The 18805-nt window shown below is 39.2% G+C and overlaps 1 protein-coding gene across 2 annotated transcripts in view; it reads right to left on the bottom strand.

Annotated features, from left to right (window-relative positions):
* BNC1 (basonuclin 1) overlaps positions 1-18773 on the bottom strand; it is a 75283-nt gene extending 56510 nt beyond the window's left edge. The window contains exons 1-2 of one of the 2 annotated variants that reach the window (XM_032700371.1): positions 18674-18773; positions 1238-1300 (exon numbers count right to left, since the gene is read on the bottom strand). In XM_032700371.1, the coding sequence (XP_032556262.1) occupies positions 1238-1300; positions 18674-18724 (114 nt within the window). In that variant the 5' untranslated portion in view covers positions 18725-18773. The remainder of the gene's footprint in view (positions 1-1237; positions 1301-18673) is intronic. The other variant, XM_032700372.1, reaches the window with a different exon arrangement.
* Between the last annotated feature and the right edge of the window lie 32 nt (positions 18774-18805).

The following is an 18805-nucleotide window of genomic DNA, read 5'->3' as shown; positions in this document are numbered from 1 at the left end:
TGTAGACATAACATTTGTTACAGGTTGAATCAATTAATTAGAATATTTCTCTTAAAACCCATATTAACTCACTGACTGGAATCTACTAGTTTCCCAAATACTTTACGTGTTACTCTTTAGATTTAGTGGCTGTTACTCTTCAGACTTTTTATTCCTCCACAATGATCTAGCTGTGCTTTGTAGTTTCCTGACAATAATTTACTCCAAAAAGGGCACGCTCTCCCCAAGTGTAATTAATGACAACTTGATTTGTGTGCAACTAGTCTAGTACAGACTATTGGATTTTTTCACTTCAAACAGTCACAACTGCAAAGATGAACATACTGCAAGTTTCAGAAGGGACCATTTATGCTATTGCATTAATTCCTATGAATGAAGCTGTGAATTTAGTGGGTTGTTTTAGGGGAACCTTCTACACTTTTGAATGCTAGGGCTGCAGTTAGGCCTAATATACATTCTAGTGTTTCTAATATATTAGTGTTTCTAATAAATTATTTGCATTCTTATACACATACTTCTCCTACAAAATGTCAAAATTGCATTGCAGGCAACATAAAACTGTCCCTCTTCCTTAGAAATTCTCTTGTAACTAGAAGGAATCTGTGGGAGGAGACAATTCAGGGAGCAGTTAATGGTTTTAGGGCTTTTACTGTGGTCTTAGGGTTTCAGTTTGACTTGCATTTCACTCAAGCCTTTGCAATGTCCTTCATGATCCAACTGCAAACCGAGTCCTCACAGCTATGCTGGTCCCACAGCCAGGCAAACTATCCCAGCTTTGATAGAAAACTCATTTCTTTCCTCACATACTAGGATGAGGTACAAGGTTTGAAGTCAAAGTATTATTAGAGAGATGCCAAAATTGACTTCACTCCCTGCTGAATGCCGACCCTCCAGGTACATTCAGCAACTGCTATAACTAAATGCAACTGGCCATAGTTGGCACGCCCTGACACTACATTTGTTCAAACAGATATTCCACGGAGACTGATGCCAGAACACACGCATGTTCCAACAGGGAAGGCTGGGAAACATCAGGTTGTGACAGCTGGCTTTAAAATAAAAACTGTCCAATGAAATATATGAAAACATAAACAAGAGGACTCTTGTTAGCCCAGGGAATTCAGTAATTTTCTCAAGGCTAGTTTTAACTTTGCTATGTTTATCAAATTTATAACTTTAAAGCGTACATAGTTCCACCTACTTATAAAGTGAACAACTGAGTACAATTGAGGAGTACCTTCTGTGCAGAGAAATAGAAGATAGCATCTCTCAGCTTCTCCATTACTTTAATCACTATAACCTGCAGAAAGCAAGTAAAGAGGTCATCAAAATGCTGTGCCAGTGCATTGCGTTCATGTCATAAATCCAGAATCAGGAACTTCAAGGTCAAAGTGTTGTATTTCTGCTTTTCTCACAGGTATCTCCTTGCACAAACCAAAGAAAGTACAAGACATGCAGTCATTCACAGTTCTAGAACTACAAGACAGTAAGAAATTTAATGAAGAGCTGCAATTTCTAGAAATAATTCACCTGCAGATAACCTAGATAGGGTGCAACGGTTCATGTGATGCAGAAGGATCCACAAGTCCAGTTGCTTTCACTCTGGAAATCTTTTCTATTCACTAATAAGAAAAAATAAGAAAAAGTCAGCTTGCTTGAAAGCTCCTGCCAGTGCAATCAACTGCAGTTGGGAATCCCATCACACTCCTACAGACCTCTTCAGGAACAAAAAAGGGCTCCGTCACGTCTCCAGTTTTCCAAGGATCTCATTTCAGCCCGTGACATGAATCAGGTCTTTCCAGGGAATACCTACACACCATTCTTCATTTTGCAGTACCTTCCCTGCTATTTAGTAATTAAAAGTAATGCTCTAATTTCTATTAGATGACAAAATTATTTTAAATTTTTCTCCTGAACCTAATCTTTCCTGTGTACCTTGTGAACAATGGAGTGCTACAAAAATCCCCAAACGGGCTCTTCCCCTGGGGCGTAAAAGACCAAAGGAAAAAACCCACTAAACGTGCTTACATCTTAGAATAAAGAATTATGGCAAAAGGACACTCTTAGGCTTAAGCAGTACCGTAGATTCAAGGGATAAAATTATATAAATTACAGTTGTTTTGTGATTATTTCTGTCTAAAGGTGGAGCTCCTCTATAAAGGAGGCTGATCATTAAAGGAAGAACTGAGAGACAACTCTGCAAAATTATTTTTTCCTGTCTTATAAGTCCCTTTAGTCCTCATTTTTCCAGTCATTAAATGTCTATTTAATAATTTTTTTTCATGTGACATGCAATAGTGCTTTATCTTGCCTTATAGCATCATTCTAAATGAACCACCCAGCACTCTTTGATTCTTCACCTTTAACAATAAACATATGCATCTCAGACTTCTTCAGCCCACAGAAAAACTTGTCACACAGTATCCTGCTAAACTTGATCCAGAGAAGTAGATAAAAGTCATTACCTCCTGTCTGTCCCATTCCAGTTATCCCTATTTCCCTGCTGTCATCTCCTCCACTTACATTCTGAAAATATAAATATCTAATTTAGGAAGGTTATTATATAATTTTTTTTGGTACATATAAGGAAATCTTGAGAGAAAACTTCACCAGGAATGTAAAAGGAAAACCTATTGCTTGTGAGTTTTGACAAGGGTAAGTCACACGAACTGTCAGCTTGAAGCATATGAATGGTTTATATCTTTGGAAGGAAAAAACCCACTATGTCCTAGCTAACAATTTATTAAATTAATTGATCCAAAACGATGAGCTTTCTGTTAAATGTTAAAATTTCTTCTAATATGTATCTTATTAGATTGCAAGCTATGGTCTGTATACACAGACAAGTATTATACCTGTGTCCTGTTGATACAATGACAGTCTACTGGAGAAGTTATAGGCTATGGTTAGAAGTGAGAAGAATGCCTTCCCAGAGAAAAATGCAACTGCAACTGTGCATGTATGAGGGGTATGAACAGGGCAAACGGTTGGGTTTGGTTTATCCACTTAATAGGCTGGAGGGCAAACGTTTTCTGTTTGGTCTGAGCCCACAACAGCTACTGTTTTCCCTGGCGAAATGAACAGCTCTGGATCTGCTGCAGCAGGGACTCAGGCAGGCTGGGGCTGAGCTGCTCTTCTCTTTTGGGTCCTAAAGTTCCATGGAAAGGCACACAGCAGAGGATGGATGCAGTATTCCCCCAGGAATACTGCAGGCCGCAGGAAGCCCTGTGTGAGGCTCCCAGGTGGTGGGAGAGCTGTCTACAGATCCCCCTGTCCAAAAAGCCTTCTCTGCAATAAACTGTGGGATGCAGCAATTCCCAGTTCCTGATTTACATCAATACAGCTTTGATGACAATAGAGATACCCCGGCTTCAAAACGGAGTGCTTTGACAGAAGACCTTTACTAGAAGTAGTAAGATAGATTTTACAGTTCATGTTGCTACTGTACAGTGCATTCACTAAACAGTACATTTAGAAAACCTAGTTCAAGAATAGTTTTAACTTTAAAATAGTACCAATTACACTGCAAAAATGCAATTACTAGAAGTCTGTTGCTACTAACTGCAAACTTCCTTTTAGACAGTATTTGCTAATGTATATTTTACAATAACCAATATTTATATAAATATTTTAAATTAAATCAGACATCATACAGTCCTTACATTTTATGCTTTGAACTGCAAAACCATGGCATGGTTTTGTCATTGTTACAGCAGAGTCAGTCTGGTATTTCAGATCAAACATGGTATGTAGTCCAGATGTGTTAGCTGTCACTCTGTGAGTAAACACTTCTGATGGACAGTGTGTTAACAACAGATTATTACTCATGATGTTGCATGATGGTTACAAAAAGTTAGCCTGAGTGTCAGAGATAACACCAGTGAGAACTGCTGGTGGAAGTGATGCAGACTGGTATGTTTACAGTGATTTCTGTCATGTGCCTCCCCCATTTACTCTTCAAGGGAGAATCAAATACAATTTGAACACCTCCCGATACGGACTATGGTGGGAGCACAGAGCCATTTGATCTGAGGGGCAGGACTCTAAATATTAAATTCATAATTGTGCAGTTAAACCATTAAATACGTGCAGGTTTGCCTGAAGTGCTAAGCACATTAATTTACATTGTCATTTATGTGCCCTTTTAAGAGGATACTTGTGAGGTGTCTTAGATTAACAGATGTTAAATGACAAAATGTTTATCAGTCCATACAACAAAGGCAGCACAAGAAATAGTATCGGCAATTTAAGTCTCTCTTTGCACAAGCAGACCTCACTCCGGGCCAGAAGAGACTCTTTCAAGACAGGGTCACCATTTATCTTCTATAAACATTCAACCATCAGTTTTCCCTTCTGTCACAGGGAGAAGGGGAATCCAACTGCTAACAAGGTACTGTGCCTTTGTATCCTTGGCACACCTCTAGAAAAACAGGATGGAGGGATAAGGCATGGCATGCAGATCTGCAAATTCCACCAATCGTGCAGTGGGCACCTTCTGTTGTGCATGTACAGCCCAAACAAAACCAGCTCTGTTAGACCTGTGCTTGCTTCATGTGAGGTCAAGCCTGGTTGTGCCTGCACTTTGCTCCTCCAACTGGAAGCAGTGGCAGCAGAAGCTTTGCTGGCAGTGGCAAAGGTTTATAACAAGTGACAGAAGTGCCAAGGCAAAGGTCAGTAGCCCTGGCTAGGTGTGAAAGGCCCATTTTCTCTAGTCTGGTTAGGCCTGAGTTAATTGAGAACTATTAGCAGAGATCCTAGGCTGCCCTCATGGTCATGACTTCTGGCTGCTGAGCTGAATACAAGCAATTTCAAAATACTTTTTCCCCCCCACACACACTTGTTAAGATATGACTGTTTTGATACTCTGCTCCACTTGTCACTCCTGACAACTGACAATAACAAGCAGTATCTCATGTGCAATTATGTGGCTGCCAAAGACTTGGAGTCCCAAGGCTAGATGTGTTACACCACAGAGAATTACAGGTGATTATATAAAGAATTGCACATTCATACACTAACAAGTATCATGAGACATGCACGAGAAGATGACACCAGTCTATTTTCCTCACCCTTATCTGTCACTATACAATGTAAAATCTGACTGGTAGGATTCAGCATCCTTGGGACCACCCAGCAGCTCAGGCTACTTGGGTCTGATGTAAGATCACAATCCAAATTCTTACAGAACATTTTTATTTTTCTTCAATTCAACAACTCACAGAAAAGATAAGGTTGTGTATGAAATGCAGTTAAGGAAGCTGCCCCCCCCCCCTTTTTTTTTACTGAAGAGATGTTTCCTAGAACAAAATGGGACTTGGAAATTTCAAGCCACTTTCAGTATTATCGTACACAAAACAAAAAAAACATAAACGTACCCAGCTGTTCCATCTGAGAAAACACAAACTCCCCAAAGGTTACAAACACACAGTTTCAAAATTTACTATGCCACTGTATCACCTCAGGCTAATCTTCACAATATCACTGCCTCTAACTGAACCACACTGATTTATGCCAACTGTAGAGATAGTCCATCCTCAATGCCACAAATTATAATTCTTAGATTTTTCCAAAATAGTAGCAGATCTAGAAAACTGCAGGAAGCATAAAGTCCACTGACTAGCATAGTAGGGATTAATTTTATTCTTCAAAATTGCAGCAATGTATGCTTCTGGTTATGGAGGTGTGCCAGCAGTGCTACAATTAGGGTTGTGCTGTCACTTCAATTATAAACCCAATTTTTTGAGGGTTTACTAAAACTCCAGATTAAAAAGAAAAGCTTGCTGCAGGCTGAAATGTTTTGTACAAGATCTCAGCCAGGGGATAACTTGTTTCCAACGCTCTGAAAAAAAATAATCAGGTGCTTCAAATGTTAGAATTTAAATGCGTTTGAAGAGAAAAAACATTAAAAAAAGAACATTTAGTTATGAATTCTCAGTGCAAAGCAAGTTGTTTCCTGGTTCCTATCAGAAAGGCTATGCAAAAACATGGCTGCAGATTATGCAAGTAGAGAAGAGGAATAAGGATAACAAAATTCCAAATGTTTGGGTGCTTGGTGTTGGTTGTTTTTTTTTTCTTTTTTAACAAGCAACAAGCGATTTGGCAACTGGGATTGGCCAGATCAAATGAAGAGACAGCAACCTACACAATCGTAAGGATGGAGGAACAAACCACCCTTTCTAGAAGTGAAAAGTAGGGCAAAGACCACAAGGACAACATAGCTTTTCCATCACTTGAGTGAGGGGTGAGCCAGAGGTGTGACACTTTTCTCACGTGCACACTGTGTTCCGTGGTGTTGACAGTGAGTGTCAACACACCTCAGACTAAGCTTAAACCAAAAATATAATGGAAGATGCACAAAGCTGAGTGTGGGCTGCAAAATTGAAGTGAGCAGGCAGTTTTATACTGCCATGATTATCTTGCCATGAGTATCTGAAAACACTGCACCTGAATACATCCCAGCTAAATTTGCATCCTCATTCCCGGCTGGAGTGTGGGCACACTGTCCAAGGCTGAAGACCATTAGTTACACAGAGAAATGGTATCACACATTGCACAGGTGTGGTTTCTCCATTCTGCTTTACTCTCTTCTACAAACACTTCTTACAGAGAAGGGATATCTTTTGCCCTGAAAATTTATTCCTTGATCTCTCATGCTGGCAGGCTGGTGACACTGACACCTCTTTGCTATTGAAAGTTCTATAAAACATATCCATGCAATACAAACAGACCCTTGTTTCTGCATCTCTTGCAGTTTAGAAAATTCCAGGTCCCACACGTTCATTTTTGCCAAATTGGCAGTTGCTAGGAAGCAAAAGAAAAATGCTGGCAATGGTTCTGTGAGACTGGGGAACATGCAGGCAGTTTTCCTGCAGCACAGGAAACAGACAGGAATTTTCAAGTGACTTTCCAGGCCAGAGACATCCAGGGATGCCTACTAATAAGGAAAGCAAAGTAACTTCAAGGGGATGATGGGGATGGGCTAAACATCATAATGATACAGTTTTTGTAATGAATTTAAATTGGACACCTTGATTTACTTCCCTACTGTAGCTGAAGTGCCCACAGAGGCAGCGCAGTTAGTTAAACACTGGTAGCCTGCACATCTAACACTGCACAGCAGAAACAAGCTTTTAAAGGGGCAGTAGCCAGCCTGAGCTGAAATACAGAGAGAAATTGCAACTTTTTGACTAAAGACTCTCTCAATACATGAGAAACAGTTTAAAAACTGCTCAGAAAATAAACCAATGCTACACTGCTGCCACACTTTAGCAGTACTTTCTCTTCTTACAGAGAGGGAAACGGCACCAAGCAGAGCCTTTCAGAAACCTGCAAGGTTAAAAGGTATACCAATAAATGGAGAGGTCAAAAGCCTATTTTTACAGAGCACCAAGCCTAGCTATTTATTGCTTTGTACTTTTGGGAGAGGGGATTGTAAAAAAAAAATTCTCATACCAAGACACAAGATCAAACAACTGTATTGACTGCTGTTTTCTGAAATATTCTTTCATACAACAATGAAAAATTGCATGGGCAACTGCACTGGGGAGCAAGTGAAGTGCAACAGGATTTTGCCCACTAAAGCCAAGAGCAGTGTATCACCGAGGGGGATTCTTGTAACATAAAATATACAACTTAAACATAGAAAAAATTATTCTAAGTTCCAATTCTATATGCAGTACACAATGTACTTTGATCACACCATACAGTAATTGATTATACTCAGCCCTCTACCAGCAGGAGCCTTCATTCCAGCTGCCTGATTTTTGCAAGAAGGTCCATCAGGGCTCTCAAAGGCAACCACAAGCTTCACACTCTGCAACAGCTGAGATTTTGCTCAGGGTGTTTAAGGATCTGCAGAATTATTTTTCCCCTCTCTCCACTTCCTCCATGGTGCTCATTTATAGTAAAATAGGGAAAATGCTGTTGGCAAGAAGATATAAGAATGATTTCCTTCTCTTGCTACTTTGATGATTCCCCTTAGGGGACACAGAACAAAGAAAATCAACACTGGCGGTAGCGGGAAAGATCCAAAAGTCTCTTTTAGGGCAAAGGACACAGGCTGTGAAACAGCTTTTCTTCTGCATCTATTCAATACAATTCAGTCGTAAACTCCATGTACCTCACTACAGCTCCTTTCTTGTCACTGCAGTACCTGATGCCTCATGCAACAGGGCACCACACCACCTCTGCTTCTGACAGCAAACACACACACAAAAAGTCTAATTCCCCCACTCCCCCAGTAAATGGAGAGTTAACTACAGAAGAAAATTAGGGGAATTTTCTTCCTTAAAGAAGTACCAATATTGTCTCAAATTCAGTGATGTTTGTAGAAATTCACCAAGAATTGCTGTCTCTAGTAAAACTTTAACATTTTAACTCTGCAAACACGGAATATCTTTCTTAATCCAGGCTTAAGCTGGCAAACTAATACAGGTCATTTTGCAAAAAAAGCAGCAAATATCTGAAGTACACATTGTTTTCTTATTAGTTCTTGACCAGAAGACACTGTCTAACACATAACACATGGTAAGCTGATTGGGGAAGCAGAGTGATTTGTGGAACCCCCAAGTCTCAGAATTCTCTATTTGCCACACTTCAGGAAAACTAAAGCCTGGAAATTCAGGAAGGCTGCTCGCTGGACTTTCAGCTCCGTGACCTGTATGCAGAAATATTGTACCACAGCTGACTTGTGAAACCTGGGATTATTTCCTAGATACATTGTACAGCACAAGTCCCTTCCAAAAATAAAAGGAAAAATTGGTTTGGGAACTGTCAGCCTTTTGAGTACCAACACCACCAACACAATTCTCATTCAATTATTTACATCAGGATAGGCCAGGCTGGGATGGAATATGCTGCACACTGTTCCTGATTCTTTTTGGTCCTCAGTGAGGTGCACTGGCATAATTTAAAGTAGGCCTCCATAAGGTCAGAAATGGATAAAATATTTCTTAGCAATTTTCAAAACCAAAGATGCCTGATCCAAGACTTTTCACAAGTTTTGAGAAGGACCAAAGCTGACTAAAAGGCTGATCGATACAACAGTGGTGACTCAGACACCCCACTTAATTTAGAGTGCTATAAACCCAGAATGAATAATGTAACTGGGAAACTCATGCCCTCATGTCTGTTTGTGTGTGCATATACACAAGCATGTTTACACACATCAAAAATGAGTCCAAGACACAGGGCTACTTGACAAACAAAAGAATATTCATGTTTTGACAAAATACTACTTCGCTTTTACTGGCATGTAAGACCAGGTTGCACTAGACATATTTTAGCAATAATGATCAAAGCACAGGCTTTCCCTGAAGATTAATGACTGGCTAAGAGGATAGTTTGAGGTCTGTTTACCCCAGCTGGTCCTTAATTCCCAGGAAAAGCATCTGCAAGGCTTATTATTGCTATAAACTTAAGATGGAGGGAGGGGTTTATGCTGTTTCAAATGATATGTACAACGACTTTTTAGAGACTTAATGTCTTGTATATTAACCAGACTGCTTAACCCATCTCTTAAAGAACTATTCATCTTGAAAGTAAATATCTTCAAACTTCCGTAGCCGTGCATTCCATGTGAGCTCTGCAAACTCCTTTACAACCAATTCATTACCCCCCCACCCGCCTCTGTGGCAAGTGAGGAAAGAGATACACAAGGATCATTTCACTCCTCATTGAAATACAGCTACATCTGGGTGGAGAATGAAAGCTATTTAACAGCACACAGCACTCCTACGTAATGTTTAGGACAGAAAGCAAAGAATATCATAGTTACTTCAACCTGAAGAGGATCTAGCTACACAGAAAGCAACTGCTTGACTGAACAGAAGCTAATGTGCAACACTCTTGGAAAATATGCATGTGGTTTGTCAGACAGATTGTGAATCTCTTATCCACACTCCTGAACAGCTACTCAAAGGAATAATTTCCCTGATTTAATGGAGGAACAGTTCCAGTTTGAGTAAGTAGCTTCCAACCTGAATCTTATTTATCACAGTGGTCACAAATGTCACGGGTCACCAGAAGTTCCCAAAAGCCTGCAGTCAAGTTAGAAATCTTACTGCTTGAAATGTTATTCCTTAAAATATAGAGAATTCTCAGTTATGAACTTGCATCTTAAAATAAAAAGAAAAAATTCGAACAGCAGAGATAAAATGCTAAACTTACATTCACATCAAATTCTGCATTATTAATAGTAACTCACCCAAGAAGGGTCTATAGATTTTAAGTTCTGGTAATGTGGCAACCGACTGACAGGTTAGATTCAAATCTTGAAGGTGTTTCATTTAATTGTATATACGTTAGCAATCATGTTTAGACTTGAGCTAGGCTATATACTATACTTTCCTGTATATTTTCCCACAGACGTACTCTAAACAACAACAAAACAAGTTGTTTTTAGCATCATTATGAAAAGAAAAAAAACAACAAAACTGGATGTTCCAAATTAAGCATGTGATTCAAACAGTCTCTTTACAGAGGATGAATAAACCCAACAGGATTAATTTATTAAGACTCTGATGATCGAAAGCCTATTCACAGCTAGCAAAAATATTCATGGTCTTGAATGGGATTTGCCTAAGACAAACCTGTGTCCTAAAAATATTTTACCTTTTCTTGCACAGATAAAGCTGTTTTGCTATGTAGAGCAAGATTCAGAAAAGTATGCAATAGTTTTGCAACCGAAAAACTCTTCTTTGCTTTCATCCTTCCAAATTTTCCACATCTATCACTGTTTTAAGAAGACAAGTATAATAATTAAAACACCCTCACTTTAGGTCTCTAGATTCTTCATTATCAGTTTGTAAGGTAGTGAGTAGGCTAAGTAAGCAAAACCAACCCAATGGAAGATGATGTAACAACGTGTTTCTAACTATTTATTCTCAGTACCTGAAATAAAGCTCTTAAAAACGCATTAAACTTCCTCAAGTGCGGTTTCACTTTGGAAAGGTGTGATTTTAGAAAGATCCAAAGACTTCTGGGAAACCAAATTTCAACATGTTTGAATTTATGTGTGTCTCTAGATCCTTTCATATAATTAAAAGGGCCTTTCAAACTGTGAGCCCATGGGCTTTCTGTAGCTATTAAGAACAATCCTTCTCTCTGTGATGACTTTTAGCTTGCTCCAACATATCTCCCAAATGAAGGCAGCCATAAATGGAAAAGCAGCTGACCCCATTTTTGCAGGAAAGTGTGATGCAAACCAGCAGAGTAGCCTGGTTGTTAGACACCCATACCTATATTTATCAGGAAAACCCTCCTTGGATGTTGAGCAGGGCCACTGCCTGATCATGACAAGACACGAGTAACAAGTCCTAAGTATCTAATGCATTACCAGTCACACACACAACTGAGGAGACACTAAAGGCAGCAGCAGAACTCCCCTGGCACATGCTTTCTCAGCACCCTGCACACAGCAGGGTGGCAGGATAGCAAAACTACAGCTTTTGTTTCTGAAAAAATGCTGATTTTTGTTTTTATAAACATACCATGTTTATGAGAGATGCTGGGTAGGTTGACATTATATATTAGCACATCATTGTCTGATCTTACAACTCATCACTTTGTTCATTTCCTGGTTTATGCATATATAATGAATCCATCTAGCTGCCTTTTTTTTTTTTGTTAATTTGGCCTTGTATAGCTGAGCCATTTTCTCTGACTTCAGATTCCCTCCAGATGTTCTGACTAGTCCAAATCTACATAATTTTGTGAGAGAGTATCTATGATATTGTGATGCTCTTTTTTTGAGATTACTTTTCTTTTTCATTTTTGCTAACAATATTTTTTTAATAAAATCTATTGGCTTCATATTCTACTATTCCAGACTTCTTCATATGTATGAGCTCAGATGGTACTACATGAGAACACGAGAAGGCAAAGATAAGATTATACAGAGATCCCAACACTATAACTGAAATAAAATGACCTGGTAATCCAAACAAGATTCAGACAGCAAAGATCTTCAGAAAGATAACCCACTGAGTAACACATATTTGATACCTAAGTCTTCACTGCCCTTCAGCTTCTATTGCATCAGGTGTATCACCCAGATCTGTATAAAGTTAATACAAAGTGATGCCAAGACAGACTCCAGTGTACAAAGAAAGGTACCAGAAAAGCAGCGACTTCACTGCTTTGAAGTAGGTCAGTGTGGGATCCCAGTACAATTCAGGCTGCAGAACTGCTTAGGGAACATGATGTCAGCAGCGTTTCAAAACACAATCCTGCCCTAAATTACAGAAATTACTGCAACTTTCCAAACACATTTGACAAAGCATCTCTAAAACCAGTAGTTTCACAGATGTTCCTGGATGTATAAACTGATTTGTAGTGTTTTTATCGTACGTCCGGGTGTGTTTAGATGAAAACAACTACCTGGTTGTCAGTGTGAGTAACAGTCTCTGGCAAAAAAATTTCAATTTAAAAGACCTCACTAACAGCATAACCCTACTTCTGTCCTTTAAAATAAGTGCACTCAACAAATCAGATCACAAAAAAACCTCAACAAAAAACCCAGATAAATAGGAAAAAAATCATATAAATATGGCTTTAAACATACTGGTTTATATATTAAACACAATATTTTAAAAATCTAATTGTGTTTTTTCCTCAACAAGAATTTAGCACTGCTCTTGCTCCACAGTCAACACCAGTTTATTAGAATGATAAAGAAGGAAGGAACAGTTCTTCAGGTCCTGTTACAGGATTTCTCCAACAAATAAAATTGCATCCATGACTTCAGCACAAATACCCTTTACTCCTAGGAATTCATGCCTGAATTCATACCTCAATTATACCTGAATCCACCAAAATGCATTTCTCAATTTGGAACTTATTTATTATGAATCAAGCTCCAATTTCTGCCACAAGTGGCTAAGTTACAACTTATTTGAGCCTAAATATCCCACCGAGCTCTTAGATAGTTTTAAAGCAAGCAGTATTTTAGAAAACTGACTTGCAGAGAACAGTTTAACTTACTTTGAAAATACATGACTTTTATTGAAAATAATAGAATTATTATCCAATCAAATAATACATATATGTCTAAAAGAATAGAACTTTACCTCTGAGACTTTACATACATAATGCTGTATCAGAATATTTTAGATAACAGATAAAATAATAAAGCACTAACAGCTTCTATGACTATGACATCTGTATTCTACCATTATGAAAGCACAATCCCATTTATGATTATGCTTTAAGAAAGTGAAAAAAGCAAAACAATGTTATGCAATAAACTTATTTCACTTAGTTAATATTTATTCTACGGAGATATTCTGACACAAATCCACGGTATTCATTTTGATCAAACTACTGTAATTATAGAATATTTATCTGTATGAGGATAGAAAAACGTCGAGAATAAAATCAATTTTATTACGAAAAATTGCATGTAAACCTATTTTAAAACTTAGCTTCTTACTGATGTCAGATTCAAAAAGATGCCAAACCATGAGGATAATACACTTTCATTTGATCTCTGTTAATTTATCAGTTCTTTATCCAAACAGTCTTTACTAAAGACAGTTAGTTCACTACTTTGTTCATCTACTGTACCTATTATATTTATTTGCAAATGAAGGACCAGAAAGTACATTTATCTAAATGTTATTTACAAGCACCTTCAATGTGCTTCCAACGTAATATATCATCAGCACAGCCTTTGATTTAATTGTTGCCGTCACTCACTCCTGTGCACTAACACATGTAGGAGTTCCAAACGCCAAAATATTCCTGCCTTTTTTTTTTTTTGTGCTACATACCAGATTTTGTAACCTGTGTCAAGCTACCTCCAATGCTTACAACTTGTGAACAGAGGCCAACAACGAGCCTCCCCAGACACTAAATCATAATCTTCATGTTTTTCGTATTTCACATTCTAGCCACAGTTTCAACATCCATACCCCGTGACATTAGGGAAGGATAAATCAAGGAGGATGACAGCTCCCTTGTAGAGACTGGTACGGCCCCGGGATCTGCCACACCCAACACCCACAGCTTCTGCCAGATGTCTCCGAGAGGTTTGCGGTGTTAACCCCTTCAGGAGTAACCGAGGGCTTTGTGCTGAACCTTTTCTAAGGAACTGCTCTTTCCTTTTTTTTTTTTGTAGAAAGAGAGAAAAATACAACATACCCTTAACCCAGAAACTTTTGACTAACTAAAAGACAGTGGGCTATCAGTGACAATTAGCAAATCAGTCCTTTTATTTCCTTAAAAACAGGAATTAGAAGTTAAGAGTTAGCACTGTACAACATTCCTTCTTTCACACCATGCTGTGGTCCCATGTGTTTATCTTAAAATTTCTAAACAGTTTTATGTTCACCTCTTCAGACCTAGGACTCTGCTTTACCTTCTTGGAATCAGAATGCCCATTAACTGCCCTTCAGCCAAACAGACTATTCAGGCCTTAAATCAACAGGATTTCTAATCCAAAATCCGTACGATAAACTCCACAACTGCTTCTCTGGGTTTGATCTGCCCCAGGGACATAAATTTGCATGCAATTTCTAAGGTTGTGAATAGTCCCTGGGCTTAAAAGTTGCACATATGCTTAAGTACTTGGTTCAGTCTGGGTCTAAACCAGCTATTTGAAAATGAAAACAGAAGCCATGCAAAGCATAACATAGTTAAAAATAATTTTCCTCTGTAAATATTGTATCAAAGGAAAAAAAAGTAACAAAATAAACATACTGAGCTTTAAAAGCATGTACTGACCCAAAAGTAGGTAAACAGCAGTCTAAAAGTCATCAGCAAATATCAATGCATGCCACTTCACATAAAAGGGCAGAGTCAAATTTATTTAAAAATAATAATAATAAATGGGAACTGTATCCAAAATTACTTGTACACTATTGCAAGTAAAAGTATCTGTGGATATAAACAGCAAGCAAGTGGTCACAGCTTTCAGAGTAAGACTGGCCCTTATTCTTCACCAAGTTTATTCTGTGGATTTGAAAGCAGCTATCTACACAATTTCATTTGTCTCTCCTGTGCAAAATGTGTTCATGTCTCCAGTTTCTGCGTGGCTTTTCACAAAAAGATAACCCAGGAAAAAAATAATGCAAGGCTAGCACTACTGACAAGGGTACTCATGACTACTGTACTTCCTAAAACTACTTCTGATTTGCTTTCCAATGGTTTAGGATTCAAGTTGAGCATCAGTATTTCTTTAAATATCTTAAAGAACGAAGAAATTACATTAAAGTAATATAGTTATTTCAGTTCTTGTTGAAAACAAATGCACAATAATCAGGGTTGAACTTAGGTAGAAAAAAAAATAACATGCCTGCAACTACATTTCATTTGGTGAACATGGCACTAAAGTAACTATCCATAGTTCACAAGAAAAACTCAAATACGCTTTTTATAATTTAAAAGAGTTGCTCATAAATATCAACACTGATGGGCTAAGGATTTGTTCTTATTTACAAACTTTTCAAGAGAGAGAATTAACATTTCTTCTTGAAAAGGATTTTTCCCTCCGGTTTGTTCTTTATACACGTGTTCTATGAGTTAAAGGGTTAAGTAACCATTATATTCTAAAGAGCAAACTGTTTGCCTTAGGGCCATCTCCTCCTTACTCCTGATGAATTGCCTGACACTCCATGTATCATACATTACTTTTCACTAGGAAGCAGCATTTGGTTCCAGTCATGGTGTAAGAACTGACTTTGGAAGTATGAAGCAATATGGGAAAGACCAAAAAAACTGAAGTACATCATCTACTAAACAGTCCGTACTTAAATAGTGATGCATAAATTTATAAATATGTTTGTTGTACTCACAAAAGGGGCAAGAAGTATATAAAAAGAAATTTTATGCATATTAAAATGAATAGAAGACCAACTGTGAGAATCAATATTCTGAGTGACACTTTTCCAGACTAGAATGAAAGAGATGCTAATGTTCCTGAGGGCTTTGCACCAGAAGTGTTGGATGTAAGCTGAACACATGCACCTAAACCCCTGGCTCAACTCCCTCTGTGATCTTAGAAAAACCTGACTGTAAGACACCAGGGGTTTCATGTGCAGCTCCCACTGTCAGTGCTTCACACCTCTGAATGATCAGTGGTGTGATCAGTGGACCTCCCTCTCTTCTGTGGATAGGAAAAGGAATGCTTCCTCACCACAGTGGTACAGCAAGGGTGAATTAATACATATTTATGAAGCAGTAGAGACTGGAGAAGCCCTGGACTGCAGGGTATGCAAGGACTGAACATAAATTTTAATCAAAATACTACTGTTAGATGAAGGAAGTGGCCACTGTAACAACAGGTACCAAAACAGAGAGGAGAACGAATGCCTGTTTTGAACACACTGCACTCAAAACATCTGGATGGTGTAGAAGAAAAATAAAATTGCTTCTGCAAATTCCCCCCTCTGGGGAACAGAGAAAGAAGCACGCTTGGATGACTGATCTGAGGGGAGATGGGAAGGACAGGAATAGATGGAGGCCAATGCAGAAGGGTACAGAGCTCAGGAATGGAGACTTAGCAAACAGCTACAAAATCCGTTTACAAAACAAAAGTCTGATCCCTCTCCAGTTGCTTACTTAACAGTATGTTTAATGTTATCAATAAGCCCAGCGAGGTGAAGATCCAATGTGTGAAGTTCCTTTGACAGGCTCTGCCCTTTGAATCCTGTCATATTGCCACGATCATGGCTCTCTGAGTTTCACTGCAGTTTTTTGCTTAGACGATAAATAACATTAAAATACATGTTGAAAAAAACCCCAAAACCAGGCTGCAAAGTTGGATAAGAAATGCCAAAGGGTTTGCAAGTATGTGTGCACCACAGTTCAGTTTTATGTCTTACAGTATGACTATCAAATTATTTCATTAAAGAGGACAAAAGGCATAGCAAAGATCCCCAGTAAGTCAGCATTATCCTTTACGTGTGCTGAGTGAACCATGTGCCTGGAAGGCACATAATGAGAAATAATTAAATGAATACCATAATATAGTGGGTGATGGACTCAGATTGTCCAGGCAAACACAATTTTTAATATAACAACATGGCTTCGCAGACTTTTTCTTTTCCCTTCCCTCAAACGCACAACTTTCTGCATTAGCAAAATAGTAACATATTTGGGATGGTCTCTGACATTCACAAAATGTTCTAAACTTGCATCCAGTCTTCCTTCCCACCTAAGAATTCCCTTCATTGAAGACTTCCAAAGCTACCTTTGGCATCTTGACTTTGAACAATGGACTTTTGTGATTTATCTATCACAGGTTCTTCTCCAGCTCTAAGTTTGCACACATAGCTGAACAATTGCTGTGTTAGCTAAAAATCCTTAAATCTTGCATATCTGTATTTTTGGTTTGCTATCCCAAATGAAATTAACATCAGTACCATTTATCTAATTACAATGGCTTAAAAATAGTGAAAAGGATGAAAAAAACCAGAATGAGGATAGGGAAGGTCAGTCACTCAATAGCTGAGGAAGTATCTTTTATTCACACGAGACCGTAAGAGTCAGAGGATTGATTTTTTTTTTGTTCTTGTTGTTGCCTTTATTTTTAATAGAAGTATCCCTGAGATTAAAAAACATTTCCTATTTCAAAACTGCCCTTCAAAGCAGACATACAGCAACTGAAAAAATGACCAACTGAAGCACACATCAAATGAAATGATGTAATTAAGACGATCTGTTTCACAGATAAGCAGTTCAATTTTTGAAGGTAACACGTGCTGATTTGGCTACAAGAAGAATCGCAAGAAGTGTTCCAGGAACAAATATATTAGGATGTAGAGGGGAAAAAAAGGGATTAAAGCATTGCTGCACTTTCCTTGAGAGTTGCCTTTTTGGTTTGCAGAGATCCTTGTACAAGAGCATAAGTGACATTCACCTATGAGTAATAAACACAGTCAGAAAGTTTGCTCAGGAGAGCTCAACCAGGTTCCACATTCTTGGTAGTTGAGAAAGAAAAGGCACTCCCAAAACACAAGATGTGATGTTTGAATGCAGGAGGAAAGCAACCTTAGACGTTAACTCATAACACAAAAAAACCAGTGCTTGTGTAACTCATTGAAAACTCCAGTGCCAAAGCTAAATCTGAGAATTTACCTTAACTAGCAGAACGAGTAAAATGAAACTAGAGGGTCTTCCAGAAGGCATCTGATAGCAAGCCTGTAATATTGCCGCCAATTTGTTAGTGATTTCGTGTATACAAATGTGTATTTCAATAGCTTCCTATGACCACAGAAACGCTTCCCTTACTGCTATCAAAGGCTTTACAAGGTAGCAATTAACCACCATCTAAATGCGCAACGCCTAAGCGTGCTAATAGAAAGAGCAAAGAATCGTGTCCTCTGGCAGTTTCAAAATAGTAAACACACACACACAAAAAAAAAAAGTCATCGAAAAGTCAAGGCCCGAAGCCGGCTCGTCCCTTCCCGGGACGGGGCAGTTCCCCGAGGCACTGAGGGGACGCGGCTATGCCGGGGCCGCTCTCCCGCCCGCGCCTTTCGCGCTCCCGGGGCCGCTCCATCCCCGCCGCCCCGCGAAGCCTTCGCGGCGCTGCCACGTGCGGCCCGCGGGGCGGTGCCGGGACAGACCCTGGGCCCGGCCCCCTCGGAGGCTCTAGCGAGGCTTCCCGCCCTCCCAGCACCGCTTAAACCCGAGGTCCCGAAGCCGCCCGTGCGCCCGCCGGGAAAGTACTCACGGACTCCGTGTCCGACGGGGCCACGAAGCATCCGACGCACGGGTCAGTCATGACGCGGCCCGAGGCGGCGGCAGCGCCCGCCCTGCTCGCGGAGGGAGCAGTGCTGTCCCCCCGTTATTTAACGGCCGCCGC

This window comes from Chiroxiphia lanceolata, chromosome 12 (genome assembly GCF_009829145.1).
Source record: "Chiroxiphia lanceolata isolate bChiLan1 chromosome 12, bChiLan1.pri, whole genome shotgun sequence".
NCBI lineage: Eukaryota > Metazoa > Chordata > Aves > Passeriformes > Pipridae > Chiroxiphia > Chiroxiphia lanceolata.
The sequence above is the reverse complement of the archived record's forward strand: the minus strand, read 5'-3'. Positions and strand labels throughout refer to the sequence as shown.